Source organism: Manis javanica, chromosome 3, assembly GCF_040802235.1.
Source record: "Manis javanica isolate MJ-LG chromosome 3, MJ_LKY, whole genome shotgun sequence".
NCBI lineage: Eukaryota > Metazoa > Chordata > Mammalia > Pholidota > Manidae > Manis > Manis javanica.
The window spans coordinates 1,505,293-1,527,712 of NC_133158.1; the positions used below are offsets into that span (position 1 = coordinate 1,505,293).

A 22,420-nucleotide genomic window follows, 5' to 3' on the forward strand; every position below is an offset into this window, starting at 1 on the left:
ACCAAGAAGCACCCTGCACAGGTGTGAGGAGGAAAGGTAGCTTTATGTCTGACAGGAGGCTTCGTCCTCCACAGGGCACAGGGATTGAGGCTGGGCCTAACCCAGCTGCACGACCTTGTGAATCCAGTCTGTAAACACAGAGACACGCGTGAAGACAGCTGGCCAGCGGGGCCGTGCGCACACTCGGTTGGGGATTATAATCCCCTCCAGAACCCAGCAGTCATGGGTAAAGCAGGCAAGCGGTCCCCCGTAGTCACCCTGGTGGGTGGGGGGACTGGTGAGGGCCCCGGGCGGCCGTGGAGACTCGCCCCCAGGGGAAGTCCCAAGCTGGCCGGGCTGCTGCTGACCTCACAGGCACCCACCGGGGCCAGCAGCCCCGCAGTGCACATCTCGCTGGCACGCACGCGTCCCCGGTGCTTGAGGTTACATTCCTGATTGGAGATGACGCTCAGCGAGGCCACCTTCAGGACTGGGTTGTCCCCTATGCCCACAGTGAAGGGCGTGGGAAGTAGAGGGCTTGGGATGGGACCCCAGGCTGGGCCCCTGGCCGACAGCAGACCCCTGTACTGCGCCCTTACCTCTGGTCTCCCCCCAGCCTGCGATCTCACACTTGGTGCCTGGAGGCACCACATACTGCTCAGGGGGCAGGCAGATGAGGGCCACACGCAGGTTCAGGGTCACACGTCTTTAGCAGGAAGAAGGTATTCAGGACCTGAGGCCACCAACCCAGCCGCCCTCACACCCTCTTGATGTGTCACACACCTCTCCAGCTTGAGCAGAACAAGCTGGGAGCCTGGGGGCCCGCACACCATCTTGGCCACTGGGACCTGCTGCAGGCCTGGCTCCCCAGGCTGTGGGTCCTGGAACAGGGTGCCCAGCCACACCTCATAGCCCACGGGAGGCACATGGCTGGGAGAGAAACGCTGCTGGATCAGTCGTGAACCATGGGCTTCAGCCCCAAGGCTCACCTGTCACCCGTCTGGGGCAGGCCAGGCAGGGACGGAGCTGGGCCCCAAGTTCAAGGGAGGCTCACCAGGAGGAGAAGCACTGCTCAGCAGTCAGCACCCACTGCTCCTTCACTAGGGAGCCCCCGCAGAAGTGCTGGCCCTGCCTGCAGGGGTGGGGGTTAGAGGCAGCAGTGAGTCCTGGATGCTGGCTGGACCTGCCACCTCTCGGCTAGACCCTCTGAGGCAGGGACACCCCCACGAGCATAAATAGGAGGAAGCCTCAGCACCTCCCAGGGAGACAGGCAGTAGCGCCTCACCGGTTGCGCAAGCTGACCGTCCAGGGCGAATTCCCCGGTTGGCCGCCCACCACCCGCAGCCAAGAGCGCTCCCGGTCCAGGCGGGCCACTCTCTTGCCACACTTCTCAAACAGCACCTGCTCTGTGAGAGGCCGGTGGGGTGAAACCCTGACTGGATAGGGGTGGGTTAGGGGGCGCCCTCCCACGCCTGGCCCAAGTCCGTTACCTGGGGGCTCTGGGATGGACGATGGTCCGTCATCATCTGAAAGACCCGAGGCCAGGGCGTTGGGGAGCCGGCCCCAGGTGGCCGGGCGGGGGGAGGGGCAGGGGGTGGCGCTCACCGCAGCGCCGCAGCGCACAGTAGTCGAAGGCGGTGCCTGGGTCGGTGGTGTAGCACCAGGGCCCGTGGCTGTCCCCGTCGGGGTTCCGGCAGAAGTTCTCCTCCAGGTGCGCATGGGGAGCAGAGCTGGGCGTGAACCTGGCGGCAGTGGGGCAAGACCGCTTAGGGTGGGCCCAGCCGCACCCAGCCCAACTCCGCCGGGCGTCATCGGGAGAGGGCGCCCAAGGCCCGGGTCTGGGAGGGGGCGCCCGCGGACTCACTGCGGCTTGTGCGGCGCCTTGGCGGCCCAGCGCTGGCACGGGACGCCCTTGCGGGTCTTGCTGACCGAGCCGCGGTACCGCTGCCCCGCGCCGTGGTAGCAGTCTGCGGCGGGCGGCGGCTGTCATCCCGGCCCGCCCAGCCCTCCGACTCCGCGCCCCTGGCCCCGGCTCGGGTCGTACCCTCCGGCCGCAAGTCGTCCGCGCAGCGCCGGATCTGGTAGCAGAAGGCCATGCGCATACCAGGCCGCGAGGTGAAGCACCAGGGCGCCTCCGAGCCGTCGGGGTTCCGGCAGAAGTTCTCCCGAAGGTCCCTGAGCAGGCGCTCCGCTCAGCTCCGGGGTCGTCAGCCTTGGGGTCCCCGCCCAAGCCCGCCGCGGCAGCCCTCATTCTCACTTGCACGCGTATTTCTCCGGCGCAAAGTGATGCCGGTGCGGGGTCTGCGCATCCCAACGCTGGCAGGGCACGCCCGCGGCGGTGGTGTTGGCCGTGCCCCGGTAGCCCTCGCCCTTCCCGCGGAAGCAGCTGAGCGTCGCGTCTTCGCGGTGCGGCGGTGCCTCCGACCCTTGGAAGTACAGAGGCGAGTGGCGGTCCGCGCCAGGGGCGGGGCGGGCGCCCTCCCGCCCCCCCCGCCCCCGCCCGCACTGAGCCCGCCGAGCCACCCTCCGGGCCCGGGCCCCGCCCCCCGCACGCCGGCCTACCGCAGCGGGGCAGATCGCAGAACTCGCGCTCTACGTGGGGGTCGGTGGTGTAGCACCAGGGCCGCTCTGAGCCGTCTGGATTCCGGCAGTAGTTGTCGTCGAGATTTCTGTCAAGGAATCTGGGCGGCAGCGGGGCGTGAACACAACCCTGGGTCGGCCGGGTGTGGCACGACCACCCCTGGTACCACCTGACGCCTGGCTTTGCCCGCCCCGCGCCGCCGGCCCGCCCACGCGTACTTGCCCGGCTCAAAGGGGTGCGCGTGCGGGCGCTGCAGGTCCCAGCGCTGGCACTCGCGTCCTGACTCGGTACGGTCCACTGCGCCGCGGTACTCTTCGCCATTGCACCAAACGCAAGCGGCTGGAGACACAGGGTCGTCAGGGTCGCAGACAGCCGTGGGCAGGCTCCTCCCACCCGGTTCGACCCGGAGCCTCTTACCCTCCCGGCACGACTTGATGCCGCAGCTCTGGAAGCGCACGGCAGGATCTGTCGTGTAGCACCAAGGACCACCGGGGTCCCGGTCGGGGTTGCGGCAGAAGTTCTGGTCCAAGCCGTTCTGCAGTGTGGGGGTGTACCTGGGGGCAGAGAGCAGCATGCAGCGTGTGCCTGGGCAGGTGCTGGCTGGGCACGGACAAAGAGAGGTGTCTGTCTCACCTGTGGTCATTGGGGAACTTGTGGCTCCAGCGCTGGCAGGGTAGGCCATCTGTCGTGATGGCCGCTGTGCCCCTGTACCCGACCCCGTTGTCCACAATGCAGGCCCTCACATAGTCTGGGAACAAGAGACCCGCCGTCAAAAAGGCCAGCAGCCCCAGGACCCCTATCCTTGATGGCCCTGCTCTACAGCTGCACACCTTTCTTTTGGAAGAGATCACAGCGCCCGGAACGCTGCAGCTGTGTATGGGGTGAGTGCTGGGTCCATGGCAGCAGCTGGCAACTTCGGCTGCTCATGTTGTAGTGGAAGGCCCTGGGAGGAGGTGGTGCAGGGTCACCCATGGCCAGCTTCCCCCTCCCCAGTCCTACCAAGTCCTGAGGCCCCTCACCTGCAGTCCAGTAGGGGCCTGCAGTGCCCCGCACACTCCTCAGCATCTGCCACGCCTTCTTGCCATGGCCCAGGCCCTACCGCGTGCAGCAGGGGCTGCAGCTCTGTGCCTCGGAGCACCTGGAAGTCATTCAGGGGCGAGCGCTGCCCTGCAGGGTGGGCATGCATGTCAGCACATGTGTATCAGAAGGTCCATTCTTTGTTCACTCAGGGCATCAAAGCTACAAAGCCTCTGGGATGGACCCTGGGGTACATTCAAGGGTCAGAGCCCAGTACAGCGGGGGAGAAGCAGGCCCCAACATAGTAACGTGGTAGTTACAGCAGTGTCCCTGTTTAGTGGTCAAGGTCCAGGCTCTGGTCTAAGGCATACATCCTACTGAGAGCAGTGGCTGAGGGAGCTTGTCCCCCCTCAGTGCTCAGAGGACAACGCCTTGGCTCAGAGCTGTCACTATCCAGGCTGAGGCCCAACCCAGGCATTCGGACTCCGAGTCTGAGCTGTGATCAGGACCAGGGCACATGTGAGGCGAGAGGGCTAGACCAGGCTCGTGGGGGATACCTGCCCACAGGTCTGCGTGCACCTGTGCGGTCCCAGCACTGCCCCACTGCTATGGGACGCGCCCTAACGCAGGCCTGAAAGGCAGTGTGCTCCTGCAGCCGCCCCGCTCTGTGTAAGAGGCCAGGGTCACTCGCTGCTCCGTGCCCAGTAAGAAAGTGAGCTCCTGGCACGAATGGCAGGATGTGCCTGAAGGAAGGTGGGGGTCAGGGCAGCACAGGGGCACTCACCAGGGGCCCCTGAGCACTGGGTCAGAAGCAGCAGGAGAGGCAGCCAACCCATCCTCCCAGCCGGAGGCCACACTGTGACCCACCACAGCCCCAGCCAGGAAGTTGTGAAACCTGTCCCTAGGGGATTGGGTGGCTCTGGCTCCACACCCCCACGCCAGGCCTGCTGAGGCCGGCCTGAAACCCAGTGGCAGGAATGGGGGTGGGGCCAGACTGCGGGCCCCTGGTGAGACGCAGAGGACTCACTCTGGCGCAGCTAGCCCCTAGGCGGCTTCCCTGTGGAGTGGGCAGGTGTAGGAAGGTGTCAGTGGAGCAGACCTCAGCTTGGGCTGCTCTGTAGGGAGGGCAGTGTGTATGCCTGGTTGCTGCCAGAGGCCTGGGTTCCAGCTTAGGCAGTAATCTTAAACTTTTGGGCCCCAGCTGTCCCCTGTAAAGTGGGGAACGTTCCCTGCCCCAACCCCAAGGCAGCTGCCCCCTTTGCATTACTTATCAGCCCCAGATGTAGGAGGGTGTGCCCCGCGAGGGCCCCGCCCCTGCCATCAGAGCCCAAAGCGTGCCTTGTCCGAGGCCCCAAGCAGCTGCCCCTTTTGCCGACTGATTGGCCCCAGCTGTCGCGTCTCGTCCCGCCAGAGGTGCCATCCCAGGGAAGGTAAGGGAGGCCACCGGTCTGGCCTGAACGGAGGTAGGGGTGACCAGCATTAGGGACCTGGAGGTAGCGGGCCTGTGAGCGCGGGTGGGCGTCGAGATGGACGGCCGGGGCTCGCCGTTAGGACCCCGCCACCCGGCGAGGCGGGAGCTCCGTAGCGCGGGCGGCCGGGACAGGTCGGTGCGCGTGCGCGGAGGGCGCGGCTTGGCCCCGCGCGGGCGCCGTAGCCCTGAGGCTGGGCGGATGTTGTGAGCCGGGCGCTGCGGCCGAGGCCGGGGTGAGTGAGCGGTGGGCCGGCTCCTGGCGGCCAGGGGCGAGGGCGTCCCCCCGGGGCGGGGTCGCGGCCCGCGGTGAGGGGCTCGGGGCCGGACTGCCGGGAAGATGCCCCGGAGCGTGGGGCGGGCGGGGAGACCGGAGGGACCGTGCGCCGCCCTCCGCGCCCTTGGGCTGCGGGCTGGGCCGGGGTCGCTTCCGAGCCCGCGTCCCCCGGCGGGCTGGCCAGGACCGACGAGGCAGCGAGCCCCCGAGCAGATCGGGGTCCGCCCCTCCCCGCGGTTCTCGGCGCCTGACCCCGGAGGGGGTGTCCGGGGCGTTTGCCGGTGTCGTGAGCGACCGCGTCTGGTCTTCGGGGAGCAGTGGCCCTGGGCGCCCGCGGAGGGCGAGGGCCACCCTGCCCGGGACACACGTGGGCCGCCGTGAGCGGGCGGGGCGGGACGGGACGGGGGTAGAGGCCTGTCTGGGGTGAGATAAGAGTCAGCGCTGCAGAGAAGAGGGTGCTGTCCAAGGCGGAAGAGCGCCGTTCTGTACGACTCTGTGATGGGGGGAATGGGTATTTTCCGTCCACACGTGGCGACTGAATCATTGAAATGTGGCCGATATAACTGAAAAGTTGAAATTTTAATTGCTTAAACTTAATTCAAATCTAAATAGTCACATGTGGTAAGTGGCAACTGTGCCGGATGCATCACAGCCCTAGGTCAGTGAGGCGCTAGCGACTTAGCACAGATTTTGAAGCAGCCACAGCAGTAACGTGATGTGTGACAGGTGGGCGCAGTGGGCAGACCAGTGGGGTCTGGGATGAGGGCCCGGCAGGGGTGGTGCTCTGATGTAGTCTGTGTGTGAGCAGCAGGAGGAAGCCAGCAGGCCTTTGGACGACAGGCGGGCGGGTCCCGGAGCTGGGAAGGTGGTCCTGGCTTCAGGGGTCAGCAGGACTGGTAGCTGGAGATGGCACTGAACTCTTAGATGGTGGCCTACACTCGGGGGTACGTGGTGTAGGGCTCACTCCGAACATGGCTGCACCCAGTGTGGCTCATGACGGAAAGGTATGGCAGCTCTGCCCCCACCCTTGACCGCCTCCCTTTGGACACCTCGGGTTGATGTTCCCAGGGTCGAAGCGTTTGGTTTGGCTCAGCACCCTGCACCTGCTGTCTGTGAGGCCCTGTGCTGAGTGCTGGGACGTGGTGGGGCCATCACACGAGCTCAGACCCCTTCACCCTCCCTGTGTAGGAAGCTGGGGGCCCGTGCTTTCCTCCGGGGTTTGTGTGTGTGCACATGCATCTGGCCTCCCAGCCTAGCTGCCTCCCCAGGACGGAGGTCAGTGTGGGAGAAGGCTGGCTTTGAACAGACAGGCTTCGCCTCTGGCTCAGCACCCCCAGGACCACCGGCTGCCCATGAGAGATGAAGGATGGCGTCCAAAGGGGCCGGCACGTCCTTCTCCCGCAAGAGCTATAGGCTGACCTCAGATGCTGAGAAATCCGGGGTCACAGGTAAGGGCTGGCAGGGCTGGCTTGTGTTGAGGGAAGGAGGAGGAGGGGATGAGGCGGTGCAGCCCTGGGCCCAGTAGGCCTCAGCCTGCGGCAGCCCCTGTTCCTGGGAACCAGCTCTTCTCTCCAAGCAGCCACACAGCAGTGCGTGACTGCTCTTTTGACCCCTATGGCTGGCCTGGGACCAGGAGCCTCGGGGGCCAGCAGAGGCTGGAAGCTGCACTGGCCATGTGACGCTTCTCTCCTTTCTGACCCGTGGCCCAGGCATTGTGCACGAGAAGCTGCTCAACGACTACCTGCGCCACGTCTTTTCCTCTCCCGATGGCGCGTTCCCTGGGGCCACCAGCAGGTACCATGGCCGCTCCTCCCCGCCTGGGGCCAGAGGAGAGGCTGGAGGCCGCCTGTGGGAAGATGGGCCTGGGCTCTGGGCTGGCCAGCTGGGGTCTCGTCCCCACTGTCCTGGTCCCGGCCGAGACCTCTGGCCAGGCTGCCCCTGGCAGCGCTACTACCTTCCTTCAGAGGCTTGGGGGGGCAGCAGGGGGTGCACGTTCGGCGTCGGCGCAGCACCACACACCTGCTCCACGGCCGGCGCCTGCCCCCTCTGCACCTGCCTGCGCTGCCCTCCCGCCAGCCCTCTGTACCCCCTGCCGAGTCTACACACAGCAGGCCCCACCTGCCCCTTTCCCATACAGTTTTAGTACATTTAAGGTCAGTCCACATCAAAGTTATGGGTGTGCTCCAGCGGAAACTTAGAAATCAGAGAAGAGAAACGCCTTGCTGACCATTTGAGTTTGAATCTTTTGTTTTCTTTACCTCAGGGGAATGTGGGTTGGATGATGCTGTAAGGAAAATTATAAAACATTTCATTTTGTGTGTGGTAACTGACATAGGATGACACACAGTATCCACATCAGCCCCAGTTACACACATCTGATGGCTTGATGGAAGCAAGCCGGCGCTCTCACGCAGATGGGCTGCGGCACCGTAGCCGGCACGAGGCTGCTGGGCCTTCCCGTGCCTCCGGAAGCTCCCAGGGGTCTGGGCCCTCTCTGTCAGATGCTGTCCTCTGGGTGCCTTTCGACATTAGAGGTTGATCTCAGTGGGCATCTTTCAGGCCAGGGGTCTCACAGGCCCCGGCTGCTGTGGCTGGGAGGGAATTTTGCTTCGTCACAAGGCCAGGAGAGTGCACAGGGCTGGAATCTCGCCGGGCTGGGGCGCTGGGGCTGCCCTCACTCCCAAGACTGGTGCTGAGTCTCTTCCCAAGGGCTGTGTGGGCTCCACCACCCCACACAGAGGCCGGGCGCCCCCTCCCAGCCCCTCGCCAGCCCAGGGCTTCCGCCTCCCACAGCCTGTGCTCTGGACAGGCACACGGGCAGCACTGTGGCCTCCACTTCAGTGGCTGTGGTGGCCAGAGCGTCCTGCCTGTGGAGGGCTGCCGCCCACCTCCAGCCCTGCCCTGCGCCTGCTCCCCAGGCCATCTGATCCCGGCTGCCTGTGACACCGGAGATGGGCCAGCTGCCGTGGGTGCTGCGGCTGCCAGGAGGGAGGGCAGGTGGCAGGGCCATCAGTCAGTTGCTGTGTGGGTGCAGAGCCCTGGACTGGGACCCGGGTGACCCAGCAAGGGCGGGCAGGTGCCGGGCTCAGCCAGGTGGGTTGGGTGCGGCTGGGGCAGCCCTCCTGAGTGAGCTGGCACGGGCTCTATGGCAGAGGCCCCGAGACCCACTGGGGTACCCAGAGATGGAGTTGGCTCCAGCCTTCCATGCTACCAGCAGGGCATCCCACTGCATGGCTGCCACCTGACCTGGGCCTGGGGCTCAGCAGGGGCAGGAGGAGGATTCCTGTGCCCCCGCCTCCTGCAGCTCAGGCTTAGTAGTAGTTCCATGTAGGGGCAGGGGGACCCTCAGCACGGGCCAGAGCTGCCTTGCCAGGGGGTCCCTGTCCAGAGCCTGGTCTCTAGGCAGGCAGATGAGGCAGGAGCCGGGATTAGAGGAGGAAGGGCAGCTGCCAGCAGCCTGCGGGCTGTGCCCAGATGGGTGTCAGGCCTCTGGCCTGCTCAAGACCTGCTGGTTACTGCCACCCTCCTCTGCTGTACTTAGCAGCGGACCCAGGACAGAGCTGGCTGGCATGAGACAGCCTCTCTCCTCTGGGCATGTGTAGGGAAGATGAGATCATCAGCCTAGACAGATTTCTTTAGTGGGCAGGTGGCAGATAGGTGGGCTATGTGCTCTGTGCTCCTGTGCAGGTGGGTGCTGGACAGAGCCAGCCAGCGCTTGGAGAGCTGGGTCCTTCATCTTCCCAGGGTATGTCTGATTCAACACACAGACTTCCCTGGCTGGGCCCACAGGTCTGGGGTCAAAGGCTGGACTTGCTGTCGTTGGTCATGGGCCCTTCTCCCAGCCACTTGCTCCCACAGCGCGGCCACTGCTGACAGTGGGCAGGCTACAGGCCATGCGGGGGGCACACTGTTCTTTGGAACCCTCATAGCCTCTCTGATGCCTGGTCTCTTGTCTGCGGATGGGGGAATTCAGGCTCAGCTTAAGCTGTCTGCAGGTGCATTGGACCGGTTGCAATGTTCAGTTTGGCAGATAATCCAGCATTCTGACCCCCAGTGCTAGAATCTAGGACCAGGCACAGCCCTTCTTCTGGAGTCCAGGCAGCCACCTCTGCAGCTGGGGGAGGAGGAAGAAGAGGGACTTAGTGCCTTCTGGCTGGTTTCAAGGGCTTTGGGGCCCCTCACAGCTTCTTGCTCTCCCCAGGAAGCCCCTGAACTTCCAGAACCTGCCAGAGCATCTGGACCAGCTGTTACATGTGGACGACAAGGATGAGGAAAGCCACGGTACGTGGCAGCTTATAGAATGGGACCGAGGGAGTGAGGGCTGGGACCTCGGGCCCTGGGGGCTGCCAGGTGAGCTCAGTGCCCTCTACATGTTCTGGTGGACCCTGTGCCCTGCCTAACCCCATGCCTGCCTCTCTCCTTTTCAGGACAGGTGGAAGGTCGGCTTGGTCCGCCCACTGTGGTCCTGGACCACACAGCAGGCTTTGAGGGGCTGCTTCTGGTGGATGATGACCTCCTGGGGGTGAGCGAGCAGGGCGTGGGGCCCCGATCCCAGCCCCTCCGGACAGCCCCATGCCCTCCTGGTGTGGCCCACTGGGTCCTCAGGCCCCAAGTCCTCCTGGCACAGCCCTGAAATGCTTTGGATATGGCTCCAGCCCGGGGCTCTTCCAGCACAGCCGTGAGCCCCTCCCCTTACTCTCTGGCCTAGAACCCCATGCACAGGGCTAGACCCTCACCCCGACAGGCACAGAGCTGTGGTGGCCCCGGCAGGCCAGTGCCACCGACTCGAGCCGAGCCGGGCTGGGGCCGCTCTTCTGGGGGTGGCGCTCTGTGTGCCTGGGAGGCCTGCCAGCCCTGCTCTCCACCCAGGTGATTGGACACAGCAACTTTGGCACTATCCGCTCCACTACATGCGTGTACAAAGGTGTGACTCTGCTCTGCTGCGGCCTGGGGGGCTGGGAGGGAGTGTGAGGGCCGACAGGAACCAGGCTCTTCACCCACCGGGCCCGACTGGGCTTTTCCAGGGAAATGGGTCTACGAGGTGCTCATCTCCTCCCAGGGACTCATGCAGATCGGCTGGTGCACAGTCAGCTGCCGCTTCAATCAGGAGGTGTGTGTGGGGGCCTCACCAGGGCTCCGGTGGCCCCAGACTGCACCAGTCTGCTCAGGCCCCCCCATCCGGCCTGCCCTGGTGGAGAGGAACACGTCCCGCCTTGTCCTGGGGCAGGCCAGCCAGAACAGCGGCCCCACTGCATCCCTTCCAGTGTCGGTCCCCTGCAGAGCCACGTGGGCAAGGCTGGGGGCTGGGGGCTCCGGCCCTGCCCCAACCACCAGCCCCAGGCCTCTGTCCCTCCCTCCCTAGGAAGGGGTTGGAGACACACACCACTCCTACGCCTATGACGGCAACCGGGTGCGCAAGTGGAACGTGACCACAACAAACTATGGCAAGGTGGGGCCCAGCCCTGTAGCCCACCTGCCCCACACCTGTCCCCACAGCCTGGTGGGAGTCCCTGGGCAGCTGTGAGGGACTGGAGGGCACCAGGGAGGGGACAGGGACTCAGGTCCTCTGCATTTATGGCCAGTCTCCCTGGGTGGCAGTGGAGATGTAGCCGAGGGAGGCTGCACTTCCAGGCCCGTCCATAAGGCCTCCTTCCCTGGCAGGCCTGGGCAGCTGGGGACATAGTGAGCTGCTTGATCGACCTGGATGATGGCACCCTGTCCTTCTGCTTGTGAGTCTCCTGCCGTATCCACAGGCCTGGCTTTGGGGGCTGCCTTCTGTTCCCGAGTCCCTCTAAGGGGTCAGGGCCAACTGTAGTCGGTCACCTGATGGTGGAGGCCAGTGGCCTGCTCCCTCGTGTATTCCCAGCACGTCCTTCTTAGCACCGGCTCACAGAGCTCCCCTCTGCTCCAGGAATGGCGTGTCGCTGGGCACTGCCTTTGAGAACTTATCCAGGGGCCTGGGCATGGCCTATTTCCCAGCCATCAGCCTGTCCTTCAAGGAGTCTGTGGCCTTCAACTTCGGCAGCCGTCCCTTGCGATATCCTTTTTGGGGAGAAGGCTGTGGGCCGCTTGGAAGTTCTTGGGGCAGGCCTCCCTACCCCGGGGCCTCGGACTGGAGGCGGGCCCTGGCTGCCATGAGGACTTTGGAGGGCCCAGCGAAGGGGGTACTGAGGGAAGCCCTTGAGCAGCCGTGGTGGTGTGGTCTCCAGTGGACAGATGAGGCAGATGAAGTGGCCGGGCACAGAGGTGACGCGAGCCGGGCCATTCAGCCTCCCGGCCCTGCCCTGCCCCAGAGCCTCGGCTGCTCCCCAGGGCCTCCTGGGAGGGGACTGTCAGAGCTGCACATCAGGCGTTGCTGGCTTAACTCTGTGGTACCTACCCAGTTCCGGGCTACCGGCCCCTCCAGGACCCCCCGCGCGCTGACCTGGCGCGAGCACAGAAGCTGCTGGGCTGCTTCCAGGCCGTACTCGGCGTGGAGCTGGATGCTGTGGTGAGCTGGGGCCTGCGCCAGGCATGCTGGGGCCTCCTGCAGCCCTCTGCCCTCATTGCACCCTCTCTGCCTGCAGGAAGGGCGGCTGGTGGAGAAGGAAGGCTCCGAGTGGCGGCTGCAGGGCCAGCCCACCGTCCTCCTCACACTGACCCACATCTTCCAGCACTTCGCACCGCTTCTGGTGAGAGGCACTTGGGGCAAGGCAGGCCACAGTGAAGCTGTGCCAGAAGCTGGGATGTGGAGCCACCTGGGATCCAGCCCACCCCTGGGAGGGCCTCTGTGACCGGGCCTCAGACCCCAAGGATGTCCCCCAGGGGAGGGGACGTCCTAGAGAGAAGGTTGATGGGCTGAGAGAGCTGTGCTGCTGTGGAGGGAGGGCCTCTGTCTCAAGGGCCCCTCTGGGCGGCACGGAACCTCACCTCCCTGTCCCACCTGGCGCAGTGCAAGGTGTACCTGGTGGAGGCCGTGCTCATGACTTTCCTGCTGAGCCTCGTAAAGGCGGGCAGCCCCGTGCGGGCGCAGTCTGCCGTGCGCCAGGTCCTGGACCTCCTGTGGCTCTTCATGGAGGTGAGGCCGCGCCAGGGTGGGAAGGTGCGGGCTGGCCACACAAGGCCCTCGCTGGCCAGGGTGCAGCCTGTCTCTTCCCCAGGACTATGAGGTGCAGGACTGCCTCAAGCAGCTGACAATGTCCCTGCTGCGGCTGTACCGCTTCTCACCCATCGTCCCAGACCTGAGCCTGCAGGTGGGAGCTGCTGCCCCTGCCCTGAGCCTGCCCACCCCTGCCCCTGCCCCCACTGCACTGAGGCCCCCTCCCCACAGGTGCACTGCCTGCGGCTCACCATCGCTATCCTGCGGCACGAGAGGTCCCGCAAGTTCCTGCTCAGCAATGTCCTGTATCCTCCCCTTGCTGCCAGGCGGCCCTGGCATCCCTCAGGCCGGGGTGGGTTGTGGGCCTCCTGCCTCCCGGCACTCCCTGCAGAACGGCGAGGGTGCCACTGAACTTTCTGAGGGGCTGCCATGCCCTGGGCTCTGTGGCAGGTGGAGGCACCAGCAGGGCGCGTCCTTCCCAGCCGCAGTGCCACACTGCTGTCTGTGTCCCACCACGGGGGTGCGGAGGGCCCTGTAAGGTCGTCTTTTAGGAATTCGCTCCTCTTCTGGAAATGCCAAGGACCCCGTGAACAGGAGGGGTGTGGCTGTGGGCCTCGGCTGAGAACCATGCTAACAGTCACCCCCACTGCCGGGTGTGCAGCCGCTGGGAGGCGCAGAGCTGCCAGGCCCCCTGTCCAGCCCATGTCCTGGCCACCTCTGCCTGCCTGGGGCATGCCTTACCTGGTCGGCCTGGTGAGGCTGACAGCACCACCTGTCCCAGGGCTCTGGGCTGGGGAGCTGGGCCATGGCGGCGATGCCACCCTGGGGCACTGTGGCGGGCCCATCTTAGGCTCTCGGGAAGGCTTCCCAGGGCGGGCAGCCTCTGCTCAGCACAGCTCTGCCTTGACGGCCTCCAGCTTCGACGTGCTCCGCTCCGTGGTCTTCTTCTACATCAAGAGCCCGCTGCGCGTGGAGGAGGCCGGCCTGCAGGAGCTCATTCCCACCACCTGGTGGCCCCACCGCTCCGGCAGGGAGGTGGGCGGCCGAGGTGGGGCAGCAGGCCCAGGGTGTCTGAGCCGCCCGGTGTCCAGGAGCTGGGGCTGGGCTGTGGGTCTTCCGTGGGACGCAGGCCTGGGCATCCCAGGTGAGCTCTGCTACCTCCCGCCCACCCCTGCCCAGGGCACAGACGGTGAGGAGGCCGAGGCCCCTGAGGAGCGGCAGCGGCGGCGTGCCTACGAGCGGGGCTGCCAGCGACTGAGGAAGCGCATCGAAGGTGGGCCCTGCTTGGGCACGGGGTGCTTGTGTGCCCAGGGCACGCAGTGGCAGGCTGGTAGGGGAGCCCCAATCCTAGCCTGCACAAGGGCAAGGCCCCGCTGAGAGGACTGTTTGTGTCCCCCCCCCACCCAGTGGTGGAAGAGCTGCAGGTCCAGATCCTGAAGCTGCTGTTGAACAATAAAGACGTCAATGGGGTGAGTGGCTCCCAGACCCGTGTGGGTCCCTGGCAGGTAGGGGGCGGTGGGGGCCTTGAGACCCAGAGGGCAGGGGCTGGCTCAGGCCCCATGGCAGGGTCCAGGCTAAGGCCCTGCACTGAGCAAGTCCAGTCTGAGTATCCTCAGCTCATCTCAGTTCCATTTTTCCTGCCTTGAAGGGTGAAGCTTCTAGGTACATCTTCCTGAGTAAGTTCCGGAAGTTTCTACAGGAGAATGCCAGCAGCCGTGGGGTAGGTATCCTTTAGGCCAGACCCGCACGGACCACTGGCTCTGTTGCAGGGTCTGCGCCCGGGCCCCTGGCCCCTCAGCACGCCTCGGCCCTGCCCAGCCCTGTCCCGCCCCTGCCGCCCTGCCCTCCCTGCTCAGCCCAGGGTCCCGGCAGGGCCTTGGGTGAGAGGCTGGCCCTGGACAGTGCACGTGTGTGTCCCTTGTCCATCACCTGCAGAACATGACCATGCTCTGCCCCCCTGAGTACATGGTCTGCTTCTTGCACCGCCTGATCTCTGCCCTGCGCTACTACTGGGACGAGTACAAGGCTTCGAACCCCCACGCCTCCTTCAGCGAGGGTGAGAGGGGCAGGGGGCTGAGGGTGGGGTGTGGCCGCCCCAGGCCCCTGCCCTGCGCCTTCTCCCCGGGGCGGCAGGCACCATGTGTGCTGCAGCCAAGCCCACTCTCACTCGGGCCCCATGCTCAGTCCTTGCCTGCCCAGCCGCCCGCAGCCCTGTGTGGGGAATGCCTGTGCGGCCTGGAGGTGCTGGGGCCCCTGCGTCTGTCCTGCAGGGCTGGGTCTGGCCTCTCTCATGCTCCCCTCCGAGTGGCCACAGCCAGGAACTCCCCCTTCCTCCCAGTTGTGCCATTATGGGCACTGGCCTGACGTGGTGGAGGGTGGGGAGGCCATGCTGTACACCTGGGTGTGTGGCTAGGCCGGAGCGGGGCTGGCCTCTGGAAGGTCTGACTGCTGGCCCGGCCTCGGCCCCTTGCAGAGGCCTACGTCCCGCCGCAGATCTTCTATAACGGCAAGGTAGACTACTTCGACTTGCAGCGCCTCGGAGGCCTGCTCTCACACCTTCGGAAGACACTCAAAGGTGCGCTTGGCCGTGGCATGGCCCTTCGGGGCAGTGCGGGGCCGGGGGTGGCCCAGCCTGTTCTGTGGGCTGCTGAGCTGCCCTGCGCCCGCCAGACGGCCCCCGAGGGGGCTGTGTGCTGCTGGAGGGGCCAGGTCGGGGCTGGATGGGGGCGCATCCAGGAGCAGCTCTGCGCATGGCCACGGAGGAGCGCAGGTGGCTCAGGTGGCTCAGCTCCAGGGCCCGGCACACAGCAGGCAAAGGTGGGGGTGGGGCGGGCAGGCCGGGAGCCGGGGCCCTCGGATTATAAGGTGGGTTAGGCTCCCTCCAGGCCAGGGACAGCCTGGAAAGCCTGGAGGTGGCAAGTGAGGCTAGGAGTTCGCATGGTGAGCAGCTGCTTCTGGATGTTGGGTGGGAGAAGGGGGCCCAGGGGCCATCAGTCCAGGCAGTGAGGGGCGGGGGCAGGGTGCTGCCGGAGGAGGCGTGTTGCTCGGGGTGAGGGTGGGGGCAGGAGGTGCTAGGAGGCAGCTGGCATCCAGGAATGGGGAAGGCAGCATGCAGCAGGGAATGTACGGGAGGCCTCCTGCTTATAGGGCAGGTGGAGGCTGGGAGCCACAGAGCCGTGGGAGGATGGGGCTCAGGGAGCGAGAGGTCATGGGCAGCGAGGAGTGGTGGAGCCCGGGGAGGTGCGCCATCCCGTGCCCCATCCCGAGAGCAAAGGGCTGCCGGCTGCAGAGAGCAGGTGGCTTGAGTGGAGTGGGGCGCGGGCACAGCAGTCCATGGGTCCAGCCGCCCCCGCCTGTCAGGCAGCTCGGCCTCCCTGCACCAGCCTGAGCGCCTGCCCGCCACTGCCCGCAGATGACCTCGCCTCCAGGGCCAACATCCTGATCGACCCGCTGGAGCTCCAGGCGGCCACCATGGATGACCTGGACGAGGCTGAGGAGTCGGCACCGGCTGCGGCCCAGGTGCCGCGGTAGGGGCAGGCGGGGGCCTTGCGGGGGGCTGTCCCCCCTGTGCCGAGGGCAGGGCTATCACGCAGGGCCTCCTGCTCTGCGCAGGTTCCTGGCTGTGGGTGGGGCATGAGCCTCCCTGCCCATTTCCCAGCCCCACAAATCAAGGGAGCCCCGAGTGGGCTGGGGTCCTGGGGGCTGAGTGGTGTCTGGCCCCCTCTCTTGCCACAGCGCCCCATGCAGGCCCTAGCCGTGGGGGATGCGCTGCCCCTGCCCCGGCCTGGCTGGCTCAGTTCTCCAACCCTGGGCCGAGCCAACCGCTTCCTCAGCACAGCAGCTGTGAGCCTCATGACCCCGCGGCGGCCTCTGAGCACCTCGGAGAGAGTGAAGGTCCGCACGCTGAGCGCGGAGCAGAGGACCCGTGAAGACAGTAGGTGCCCGGCAGCTGCCCTGCGCTATTCACCAGGGCCGAGTGCACCCCCACCCCCAGTCCTGCAGCCTGGCAATGTCTCAAGGGCGTGGGAAGTGCACCGTGAGGGCGGGCAATCGATGTTACAGAAATAGGTCCCTGAGCGCGGAACCTCGGCCCGCCCGCCCCGTGCTCTCCCTGTGGCCTCTCCTTGGGCGTGAGCAGGGTGGGCCCTCCTCCCAGACTGTGAGGCTCCGCCGGGCTGGCTCGTGGCCCAGGAGGCTGGTGGCTCCCACCTTCCCCTTCCCTCCGCAGTCGAGGGCAGCCGCTGGGATGAGGGTCTGCTGCTGGGGCGGCCCCCTGAGGAGCCCGAGCAGCCCACCACCGAGAACTCCCTGCTGGAGGTCCTGGACGGCGCTGTCATGACGTACGGCCTCGGCGTGCACCAGCAGCTGGGCAAGGTCTCACGCACCGGCAGCGCTCAGTGCGCGGGAGCGTGTGTGCCTGGGCCCGTGTGTCTGCAGGGGGGCCGTGTGCGAGCGTGTCTGGGCCGCGTAGGCCTGCCTGAGCCAGTGACCTTGTGGGAGGGGCCGTCCCGGGTCTGAGCTTGGAAGCCTGACCAGAGACCCCCGGGCCACCGGGCGTGTTGTGTCCGTTGACCTAGATGGTGGGTGTGTCTGACGACGTCAGCGAGTATGCGGTGGCTCTGAGGGACACGGAAGATAAGCTCCGCCGGTGCCCCACGCGGGTAAGGGGTGTTGCCCCAGGGCAGCTGGCCCACTCAGGGTCCCCCAGGCAGGGCTCTGCCCCTGTGTCTGGGGGTCACCCCAGCAATCTCCCTGTCCCCAGCCCCACCCTGGCTGTACCACTTGAGCGAGTGGGCTGGCAGCAGGGCCAGGCATGGCCTGAGCCCCGTCACCCAGCCTCGGCTGTGCCAGGGTGCCCGCCCCAGCCCTCTAAGTGCTGGTGTGAGTTCTCTCGTCAATTATGGATGCGGCCCTGAGTGCTTCCCGGCCCCTCGCAGAGTCAGCAGGAAGCAGGGCTGGGCTCTCCTGCTCCTGGAGCCCCTCGGCCTTGGCTGTCCCTGCCCAGGGCACAGGGCCAGCATGCCCGGGCTGGTGTGTCCCCCCACCCCCCGCCCCAAGCCAGGTGCAGAGGCCCCACTCGGCCAGGACTAGAGAGCTACTGGGGCTGCTCTTTGGGCGCGGGTGCCGGCCAGGGCTCACGTGCCCCCAGCTGCGTCCCCGGCCACGTCCTGGGAGCCGGCCGGGGCGCTGTGGGGAGGCTGGCCGGGGCTCCCCATCAGGCAGGCAGCACGGTGCGGCCGCCTACCCCCCTGCCTGCCCTGGGCCCCAGGTTGCCCCCGTGAGGCTGCCCTGGGCACAGAGTGGGCCCCGCTGTGGGGCCGAGGCCTGACCATCCTCCCGCCTGGGTGGCAGAGGAAGGACATCCTTGCGGAGCTGACCAAGAGCCAGAAGGTCTTCTCGGAAAAGCTGGACCACCTGAGCCGCCGTCTGGCCTGGGTGCGCGCCACTGTCTACTCCCAGGTGAGGAGGCGTGGCCCCGGATGCCTGCCGCCCCACCCCCACCCCCCAGGTTCACTGGGCCCCGACTGGGCAGGGCCGTGCCAGGCGCCCCGTGCTCCCTGCCCTCCCAGGCCTCTGGCCTGCAGGTGCCCAGTCCCGCAGCCCTGAGCCTCTCAGGCCCCCTTACCCAGGGAAGATTCTGTTCTTAGGTCCCAGCTCTCCTCCAGCCCTCAGGTCCTCCCTGGGGGAACAGAGGGCGCACACCCTGCCCCCTCCACTGCCTGCCCAGGTGCTCTGGGGTGGCCCTGGCCTTCCCCTCTCCGCTTCCCTCCAGCTCCCCGCACTGTCATCACTCCTGCGCATCCGTGTGCCCAGGGCCTGCAGCGTGCCTGCTGCCACCCAACGCTGGGGACGCACAGCAGGATGCCAGCGGGGGGCAGCCTTGGGTAGGGGGCAGACGGTCCAGCGTCTCTCCCTGGGCATCCCTCCCCTGCGCTGGGAATCCAGGCCAGGGTTGCCGTCCCTCCGCCATCTCTGTTGGCTCTTTGTCCTGGCGGCTCCTCCCCAGCGGAAACTGCCTGCAGCTCACCCCCACTCCCTCCTCCAACCTCCCGCCAGGATCTCACCATCCTTCTGTCCCCGCAGGCAATTTGGCCGCCCCTCCCAAGTCTATGCCTCCTTCTTTACAAATTGTGATAAAATATACATGACATGAAATTTACTATCTTACCCATTTTTAAAAATTGTAAGGCTCATACAGCACAGCACTTAACACCGTCGTCATCATCGTAAGTGTGCAGGTCAGTAGCGGTCCACATGCTCACGGCACCGAGGAGCCTGTCTCCTGGACTCCTCACAGTCCCAAACGAGGCCCTGACACCGGTGACGCCCCACCTGGGCCCCGCGGGCACTTTCCGTCTCTGTGAGTCCGCTGTAGGGACCTCCCAGCAGTGGGACCACGCAGCGTTCTCTGTCTGTTGCTGGCTTGTTTCACTGAGCGTCGTGTCCTCATGGTCTGTGTGTGGAGCCGGCATCAGGATCTCCCTCCTTTCCAAGCTGGATGACCCCATTGTACTTGCGTCCCACGTTCTGCTTGTCCATCATCCGTTGATGGACACTGGGGCCGCTTCCACCTTCTGGCGATCGTGAATGATGCTGTGAATGCGGGCGTGCGAACCTCTATTCAAGGCCCTGTTTTCAGCTCCCAGAAGCGGAGTAGCTGGATCACGTGGTGATCCTGTGTCTGGCTTCTTGGGGGGCCTCCACGCCATTTTCCTCAGCGGCTGCACCCTTCCATGGCCCCGCCAGCAGGGCACAAGGGTCCTGTTTTCTTACCATCTCTTCCAATACTCGTTATTCTATTTTTTTTTTATAATAGCCATCCTACTCAGTGTGAAGTGTATCTCTTTGTGTTTTTTATTTGATTTCCCTAATGATTAATGATGTTAAGAATCATTTCCTGTGCTTATTGACCATTTGTGTATCTTCTTTGGGGAAAAGTCTATCCAGCTTCACTTGCTCAATTTTTAAATTGTTTTTTTGTTGTTGATTTGTTACAGTTCTTTATATATTCTAGATATTACCTCATCAGATGATGATTTACAAGTATTTTCTCCTGTGGGTTGCCTTTTTCCTCTTTGTGTCTTTTGATGCTGTTTCTAAGTTTGGTGAAGTTCAGTTTATTTTTCTCTCCTTGCCTGTGCTTTTGTTGTGATGTCCAAGAACTCATTGTCAAATCGAAGGTCATGAGGCTTTTCTCCCATGTCGTCTTCTAAGAGTTTTATAGTTCTAGCTCTTAAAGCTTAGGTCTTTGATCCATTTTGAGTTAAGTTTGTGTATGATGTGAGGTAATGGTCCAGCTTCATTCTTTTGTATATGGATGTCCAGTTTTCTGAGCACCATTTATTGAAAAGTTTTTTCCCCATTGAATGGTCTTGGCACCCTTATAAAAAAATCATTTGACCACCTTTGTGACGGTTTATGTCTGGACTGTCTAGTCCATCGCATTGATCTACATGCCTGACTTTAGGCCAGTACCACACTGTTTTCGTTATTGTAGCTTTGCAGTAAGTTTTGAAGTGAGGAAGTTAAGAGTGAGATCAACAACTTTGTTCTGTTTCAAGATTGTTTTGGCTATTTGGGAGTCCCTTGAGGTTCCATATGAATTTTATGATACATTTTTCTATTTCTGCAAAAAATACTATTGGGATTTTGATAGGAATTACATTAAATCTGCGTATTGCTTTGGGTAGTATTGACAATGCAACAATATTGTCTCCCATTCCACGAACATGGGATGTCTGTCCATTTATTTGTAGCTTTCAGAATTTCTTTCAGCAACATTTTAAGGTTTGCAGTCTTTGGCCTCTGTGGTTAAATTTATACCTATTTCATTCTTTTTGATGCTAATGTAATTGGGATTATTTCCTTGATTTCCATTTTGGGTTAATTGCTAACATGTAGAAACAGCCAATTTTTGTGTGTCAATTTTGAATCCTGCAAATTTCCTGAATTCAGTAGTTCTAACATTTTTTTGTGGCATCTTCAGGTGTTCTGTGTGTCAGATCCTTTCATCTGCGAACAAAGATGCTTTACCCTTCCTTCCAGCGCCGGGTGCCTTTTACCCCTTGTTTGAATCTGATTGCCCCGGCCTGGACTTCGTACAGTGTTGGCTAGAAGTGGTGGCAGCAGGCTCTCCTGCCTCGTGCCTGACATCAGAGGAGCAGCTTTCGGCCCCCCCTGGAGCACGGGGCTCGCCACGGGCTGTCCTAGCTGGCCCCTCTAGTGTGTCCCGCCTCCTTCCCTGTGCGTGCTCAGGGCTCACACCCCAGCTCCTGCGTCAGTGAAGGAAGCACCCTGACGCCTGCCTTGCTCCACGTGTGCACAGCTGCTGCCTGGCTCCTTCCTTCTCTGGTCTTGGCTTCCCCAATCCCCTCACTTCTGGCCTGGCACAGCCCTTCGCTGCCCTGAAGCGCTCTTGAAGGGTCTGCGTGGACACCCTGCCTTTGGGAGCCCATCTCTAGTCCATTCTGGCAGCCCCTGGCTGTGTCGGTGCTGTTTCCCTCCGGCCCAGCAGGCTCCTGGCTCTCTGCATGTGCATGCACGCAGGCCTCGCCCTGCCCTGATGTCTGCTCACACCTGGGGTTCTCGGGTTTGCAAGCACACCAGAGAGCTGGGCTCAAGTCCAGATACTTACGCTCCTTGTTCCGGCCAGCGACCTGTCCTGGGCCCCTTCATGGGAACCTAATGGGCTGTCTGAGCACTGCAGTGGGGAGCAGGGCCCGTGGCAGTCTTTGTCTACTCGTGTGGCACTTGTCCCCTAGCCGCCGCGCCACCTCCTGCCTTCCCAGCAGCTTCCCCTTTGAACTCCAAATCTGTACCTGCCCCTCGGCACCCCCTCTTTGGAGGCATCTCGAGGCACCTTGTGCTGCCCCAGTCTCGGGCCGCATCCCCTCTGCCCTGCCCTGGGTCTGCTACTCCGGTGCGCCTGACCTCTGCACTGTTTCTGTCAGCCCCCAGGTATGCGTTGGCTCTTGGTCCCACTGTCCCTGGCCCCCACCGCCCAGCAGTGCCTCGCTGCTCCTGGCCATCCTGTCCCCTTGTCTGCTGTCTTGGCCTCACTGCCCCGCCCCCGCAGCCCTCTGGGCACTGGGCAGTGTCCTGACACCAGCTTCTCTGCACATGCACTGTGCTGCTGAAAGGCCTCTGTGCCTTCAGAGGCTGTACCCTGGAGCTGGTCTGGGTGAGGTGCCCCCCTTGCCAGCGGGCATCTGAGCCCCACCCCGACGAACCCAGCGTCAGGGCTCAGGGTGCGTGGGGGGGAGCTGCACAGTCCTGGGAGGCCTTTCCTGGCCCCCAACCAGGCGCTGCCCCTGGACCCTCCTGTGAGCGGCCCAGCAGCCCCTGCACGTCTGCCACAGGAGAAGATGCGGGACATCTACTGGCTGCTGCGTGTCTGTGTGCGCACCGTTGAGCACAGTGACCAGACGGGCCCACTCTTTGCCTTCATGCCTGAGTTCTACCTGAGCGTGGCCATCAACAGCTACAGCGCTCTCAAGAATTACTTCGGCCCCGTGCACAGCATGGAGGAGCTGCCAGGTGAGGGGCCTGCGCAGTGCCCAGCAGCACACAGCCGTGTGGGTGGTGCAGAGCCCTGCCCAGTACCAGCAGCCCTCCCTGGGCCCAGGAGGAAGCTGACCAAGTGGAGTGCAGGCTGGGCCCATCTTTCCCCTCCCAGCGCCGCTGTGGCACAGGAGCCAGCCGGCCTCTCCCCCTTCCACCCTGTTGCGGGCCACGGGGCGTGGGCAGTGTGCTGGGGCCTTGGGGGGCCAGGCCAGGTGTGGCAGCTTCTGCCTGGACCAGGCTGTGGGCTGGCTAGCCCCCTGCCCTGTTCCAGCTAGGACAGGCCGTCCGGAGGGGTGGGGCTGTGGGTGCACAAGGGGCTCTGACTGCCTGGCCAGCAGGGGGTGTGCTGAGATGGGTTCCAGGGGGCCCTGTCCTCCCAATGCCGGCCCAGCCCCCACAACGAGCCTGCACCTCAGCTTCTGGAGCCCCTGGTCCTGGCCAACAGCTCCCGCTCCC

The 22,420-nt window shown here is 64.2% G+C and overlaps 2 protein-coding genes across 12 annotated transcripts in view; one reads left to right on the forward strand and one right to left on the reverse strand.

Annotated features, from left to right (window-relative positions):
* Window positions 1-24: 24 nt before the first annotated feature.
* Window positions 25-5,049, reverse strand: MST1 (macrophage stimulating 1). Of its 4 annotated transcripts, none has more exons than XM_036994443.2 (18): window positions 4,916-5,049; window positions 3,580-3,727; window positions 3,391-3,503; window positions 3,194-3,308; window positions 2,978-3,114; window positions 2,779-2,899; window positions 2,542-2,660; window positions 2,237-2,405; window positions 2,024-2,154; window positions 1,844-1,946; window positions 1,585-1,721; window positions 1,470-1,505; window positions 1,265-1,385; window positions 1,034-1,111; window positions 763-909; window positions 579-685; window positions 348-481; window positions 25-258 (listed from the first exon to the last, which is right to left on the reverse strand). In XM_036994443.2, the coding sequence occupies exons 1-18, from the start codon at window positions 4,995-4,997 to the stop codon at window positions 97-99; spliced, it is 2,160 nt and encodes a 719-aa protein (XP_036850338.1). In that variant the 5' UTR covers window positions 4,998-5,049; the 3' UTR covers window positions 25-96. The 4 variants fall into 4 exon arrangements, 3 of the variants coding, with proteins under 3 accessions (XP_036850338.1, XP_036850339.1, XP_073086693.1); XM_036994444.2 differs by lacking the exon at window positions 4,916-5,049 and adding an exon at window positions 4,362-4,505; XR_012128866.1 differs by having other exon boundaries at window positions 205-258; window positions 348-431.
* Window positions 4,870-22,420, forward strand: part of RNF123 (ring finger protein 123) — a 23,996-nt gene continuing 6,445 nt past the window's right edge. The window contains exons 1-27 of one of the 8 annotated variants that reach the window (XM_036994436.2): window positions 4,870-5,007; window positions 6,651-6,770; window positions 7,032-7,116; window positions 9,524-9,603; window positions 9,750-9,844; window positions 10,192-10,246; window positions 10,347-10,432; window positions 10,685-10,771; window positions 10,984-11,051; window positions 11,234-11,359; window positions 11,698-11,812; window positions 11,889-11,993; window positions 12,254-12,379; window positions 12,462-12,554; window positions 12,632-12,705; window positions 13,318-13,435; window positions 13,580-13,673; window positions 13,808-13,869; window positions 14,049-14,120; window positions 14,336-14,456; window positions 14,874-14,975; window positions 15,813-15,919; window positions 16,136-16,334; window positions 16,629-16,774; window positions 16,978-17,061; window positions 17,753-17,860; window positions 21,703-21,937. In XM_036994436.2, the coding sequence (XP_036850331.1) occupies window positions 6,689-6,770; window positions 7,032-7,116; window positions 9,524-9,603; window positions 9,750-9,844; window positions 10,192-10,246; window positions 10,347-10,432; window positions 10,685-10,771; window positions 10,984-11,051; window positions 11,234-11,359; window positions 11,698-11,812; window positions 11,889-11,993; window positions 12,254-12,379; window positions 12,462-12,554; window positions 12,632-12,705; window positions 13,318-13,435; window positions 13,580-13,673; window positions 13,808-13,869; window positions 14,049-14,120; window positions 14,336-14,456; window positions 14,874-14,975; window positions 15,813-15,919; window positions 16,136-16,334; window positions 16,629-16,774; window positions 16,978-17,061; window positions 17,753-17,860; window positions 21,703-21,937 (2,725 nt within the window). In that variant the 5' untranslated portion in view covers window positions 4,870-5,007; window positions 6,651-6,688. Of the gene's footprint in view, window positions 5,008-5,093; window positions 5,282-6,510; window positions 6,771-7,031; window positions 7,117-9,523; window positions 9,604-9,749; window positions 9,845-10,191; window positions 10,247-10,346; window positions 10,433-10,684; window positions 10,772-10,983; window positions 11,052-11,233; window positions 11,360-11,697; window positions 11,813-11,888; window positions 11,994-12,253; window positions 12,380-12,461; window positions 12,555-12,631; window positions 12,706-13,317; window positions 13,436-13,579; window positions 13,674-13,807; window positions 13,870-14,048; window positions 14,121-14,335; window positions 14,457-14,873; window positions 14,976-15,812; window positions 15,920-16,135; window positions 16,335-16,628; window positions 16,775-16,977; window positions 17,062-17,752; window positions 17,861-21,702; window positions 21,938-22,420 lie in introns of those variants that run through there. The other 7 variants (XM_036994433.2, XM_036994434.2, XM_036994438.2 and 4 more) reach the window with 7 other exon arrangements.